We start from the raw sequence: 1,758 nt of genomic DNA, 5'->3' as shown, positions 1-1,758 counted from the left end.
GGCGTCGGCCCCGCGGACCTGCTGGAAAGCCTCGGCGTCGACGTGGTCGTCGCGGCGGACGGCGTCGGTTCGAACCTCCAGGACCACCTCGAGTTCTACTTCCAGTTCGCCGTCGCGAGCGGGTCGCTGGCGCCGTACCTCGCGCCCTGGCGCAAGCTCCTCATCGGCCTGCGCTGGCTCCTGCGGCGCGACGGCCTCGGCGCGACGAACCACTTCGAGGCCGGCGGTTTCGTGAGATCCGCGGCGGGCAAGGAGTACCCGGACGTCCAGTTCCACTTCCTGCCCGTGGCCGTGTCCTACGACGGCGTCACGGTGCCCCACACGGCCTCGGGCCACTCCTTCCAGCTCCACGTGGGCTGCAACCGGTCCAAGGCGCGCGGCGCCGTCGCGGCCGCGTCGCCGGACGTGGAAACCGCGCCGGCCGTCGACTTCGCCTACATGAGCCACGACGACGACTGGACGGACTACCGCGCGGCGCTGCGCCTCGCGCGCGAGCTCGTCGGCCACATGGACCTCGAGGGCGTCGAGGAGGTGACGCCGGGCGCGTCGTGCGCGACGGACGAGCAAATCGACGCGTACCTCCGCGAGCACCTCGAGTCGGCCTACCACCCCTGCGGCACCTGCCGCATGGGCGACGACGCCGGCGCCGTCTGCGACGCCGAGGGGCGCGTGGTCGGGGCGGAAGGGCTTCGGGTCGTCGACGCGTCGCTGTTCCCGTCCATCACGAACGGCAACCTCAACGCGCCGACGATCATGGTCGCCGAGAAGCTCAGCGACGCCATCCTCGGCAACGCGCCGCCGCCGCCCGTGGCCCACGCCATGGACCACCCGCGCGGCCACGTCGACCCCAAGTGGGCGACGCGGCAGCGCGAGAAGCCCTTCTACACCGACGCGAACCCGCCCTAATTGCTTAGTCGCGCACGAGGATGCCGCGCCCCTTGAGGTGGGCCTTGACTGCGGCGATGGCGACCTCCCGGCGGTGGAAGATGCCCGCGGCGAGCGCGGCGTCCGCGCGCGCGAGTTCGAACGCCTCCGCGAAGTGCGCGGGCTCGCCGGCGCCGCTCGACGCGATCACGGGCACGGCGACGGAGCGCTTGACGATCTTGAGGAGCTCGAGGTCGTAGCCGTCGCCCTTGCCGTCGCAGTCGATGCAGTTGACCATGAACTCGCCCGCGCCCAGCGCCTCCGCCGCGGCCGCGAGCGCGGCGACGTCGAGGTCGGCGTCCCTGCGCCCGCCGCCCGTCGTCGCGCGGTACCAGCAGCGCGTCTCGCCGTTGGGGCCCCGGAACTTGGCGTGGTCCGCGACGGCGGCCGCCGGGAGGCCCGGGAACGCCGGCGGCGCCTCGCCGGCCGCGAGCCAGACGCGTTTCGGGTCGATGGACACGACGACGGCCTGGCGGCCGTACTGGGTGGCGATGCGCCTGAGCGACGTCTTCGACCCGTCGCCGCCGGCGTAGTAGGCCAGCGCCGCGGCGACGGCGTCGCTGCCGACGCCGACCTTGTCCGCGCCCGCGCGGAAGTAGGCCGACGCGACGTCCAGCGCCGACACGGCGCTCCCGTCCCGCGCCGTGTAGTCGCGGACGCCGCCGCCGATGGTCAGGGGCACGAAGCAGCGCTCGGACGCCGCCCGCAGCACGCCGAGCAGCGGCAGGTCGCCCGCGGCCTCCCCTTTGAACGCGCAGATGTTGAGCACGCAGATCTCGTCGGCGCCCTCGTCGTAGTAGCGCGCGCACAGGTCCACGGGCTGCCCAGGTGCGC

General features: G+C 73.7%; 2 protein-coding genes across 2 annotated transcripts; one reads left to right on the top strand and one right to left on the bottom strand.

Annotated features, from left to right (window-relative positions):
- Nucleotides 1–906, top strand: AURANDRAFT_34010 (hypothetical protein; the record flags this gene model as incomplete). Its single annotated transcript, XM_009043580.1, has 1 exon — nucleotides 1–906. A coding segment is annotated over one exon (906 nt), but the record flags the coding sequence as incomplete, so codon positions are not given.
- A 4-nt stretch (nucleotides 907–910) lies between these two features.
- AURANDRAFT_34011 (hypothetical protein) lies at nucleotides 911–1,750 on the bottom strand (the record flags this gene model as incomplete). Its single annotated transcript, XM_009043555.1, has 1 exon — nucleotides 911–1,750. A coding segment is annotated over one exon (840 nt), but the record flags the coding sequence as incomplete, so codon positions are not given.
- Between the last annotated feature and the right edge of the window lie 8 nt (nucleotides 1,751–1,758).

The sequence above is a fragment of the Aureococcus anophagefferens genome, assembly GCF_000186865.1.
Source record: "Aureococcus anophagefferens unplaced genomic scaffold AURANscaffold_58, whole genome shotgun sequence".
Lineage (NCBI taxonomy): Eukaryota > Pelagophyceae > Pelagomonadales > Pelagomonadaceae > Aureococcus > Aureococcus anophagefferens.
This window is presented reverse-complemented; position numbering and strand designations above follow the sequence as displayed.